Raw genomic sequence first — 1,745 nt, 5'->3', positions numbered from 1 at the left:
ACAAAGCTGTATCTATAGGCCAAAACTATGAGACATCCCAAGAAAGTATGAAAGTAATTGGGAAAAATGAAGATGCAAAAAATCATGCTATTAGGAAACAGGCAGAACATTACCAGAGAAAAGAAAAAGGAATTTCAAAGCCTTATAAAAGCAAGCATTGCAAGCCTTCACTGTCAACTAAGCAAAAGAAATGCACTAAGTGTGGCTATGATGCAACACATAAAGTATGTCCAGCCATGGAGGTATACCTCCATGGTCCAGCTAAGAATAAAACATGTGCTATCTGTCAGAAGAAGAACCACTCGCTGCAGTTTGTAGAAAAAGAGATACCAAACGTGAAAGTACACACCAGGTGGAAGAAAATTACTCCTCAGATGAATCAGAGATTGATTATTCACACTTTGTTCACGCTATTGGAAATGTAACCAGTAGTGAATGGTATGAAACAGTAAAAGTAGAAGGAAAACCAGTGTACATGCAGATAGACACAGGAGCAGTAACAAGTATCCTGCCATACAGTTGGCTTAAAAATCAAAGCTGTTACCAGAAAATGAAACCAACAAAGCAAAAACTTCAGTCGTATACCAGTCATGCATTAGAAGTAAAAGGCCGCATAATCTTGCAGACTACATACAAGAATCGTACCATCGATGTGTTGTATTATGTTGTGAACACTGATAAACCACCATTGCTATCGGGAGCGGCAAGCAAGCAATTGCAATTGATTCAGCGCATCCACAGCATTAACGACTACCCGCAGTTGTAAAAGACACTCCCAGGCACATATTCACTGAAGATCGACCCCACAGTGAAACCAGTAGTACATGGCCCAAGGAGACAGCCACTGGCATTAAAGAAGCGGTTGAAAGTTGAAAAGTTAGCTGAAATGGAACGAAATGGTCATATCACAAAAATATCAGAACCTACTGATTGGGTCAGTTCCATGGTAGTTGTAGTGAAAGGCAACAAGTTAAGAATATGCTCCGACCCTAAAGACCTCAATAGGGCAATCAGAAGAGAACATTACCCGATCCCAACAGTTGAAGAGGTAGTGGGATCGATGGCTGGTACAAAAGTCTTCTCTGTAATAGACGCAAGGTCAGGCTTCTTACAAATAAAACTTGACTATGAGTCAAGCCTGGTGACAACGTTCAATACACCAATAGGACGCTACCATTGGTTGAGACTACCATTTGGAATAAAAGGTGCTCCGGAAATATTCCAGAAAATAATGGACAACATGCTAAGTGGCATTGAAGGAGCTAGAGCAGTAATGGATGATATCCTTGTAGCTGGCTGAGATGAAGCACACCATGACTCAATAATGAAAAAGGTAGTGCAACGAGCAACAGACTGGAATCTGAAACTCAACTTTGACAAGTGTCAAGTGAAGAAACGTAAGGTGAAATATGTAGGCAGGGCTCGAAATTCACGCTAGCAAACTAGCAATTTGCTAGTAGGTTTGTCATAATTGCTAGGTAAAAATTCACAAACCAGCAAATTAAAAAAAAATGATTGCTAGTTGGAATATCTATACAAAATATCTTGTAATCTCTAGTATTAAACTAAAACTAGACTAAACTGATCTACAAAAACTAATACAAATTTTATTTATTTATTTTTAAATTATGAAAATCGACTAAAAATGCCTATAATCGACGAAAAACAATCGTTTTTTTCATCTTGAGCATCAGGAACATGATGTGAAGTCCACCACCAACATTACTTTTTTTAAACCTTGGCAA

At 38.5% G+C, this 1,745-nt stretch overlaps 1 protein-coding gene across 1 annotated transcript; it reads left to right on the top strand.

The window, feature by feature from the left end:
* The first annotated feature begins 886 nt into the window (after positions 1-886).
* Positions 887-1,300, top strand: LOC117120628 (uncharacterized protein K02A2.6-like). Its single transcript, XM_033265659.1, has one exon. It carries the CDS (start codon positions 887-889, stop codon positions 1,298-1,300), a length of 414 nt encoding a protein of 137 aa, XP_033121550.1.
* The last annotated feature ends 445 nt before the right edge of the window (positions 1,301-1,745 follow it).

This window comes from Anneissia japonica, unplaced genomic scaffold (assembly GCF_011630105.1).
Source record: "Anneissia japonica isolate Jap-2015-1 unplaced genomic scaffold, ASM1163010v1 scaffold170222_len2245_cov147, whole genome shotgun sequence".
In the NCBI taxonomy this organism is placed as follows: Eukaryota; Metazoa; Echinodermata; class Crinoidea; order Comatulida; family Comatulidae; genus Anneissia; species Anneissia japonica.
This window is presented reverse-complemented; position numbering and strand designations above follow the sequence as displayed.

Excerpts from the sequence above, each read along its gene's own strand:
- LOC117120628 (XM_033265659.1), top strand. The coding sequence starts at position 887 with ATGGAACGAAATGGTCATATCACAAAAATATCAGAACCTACTGATTGG.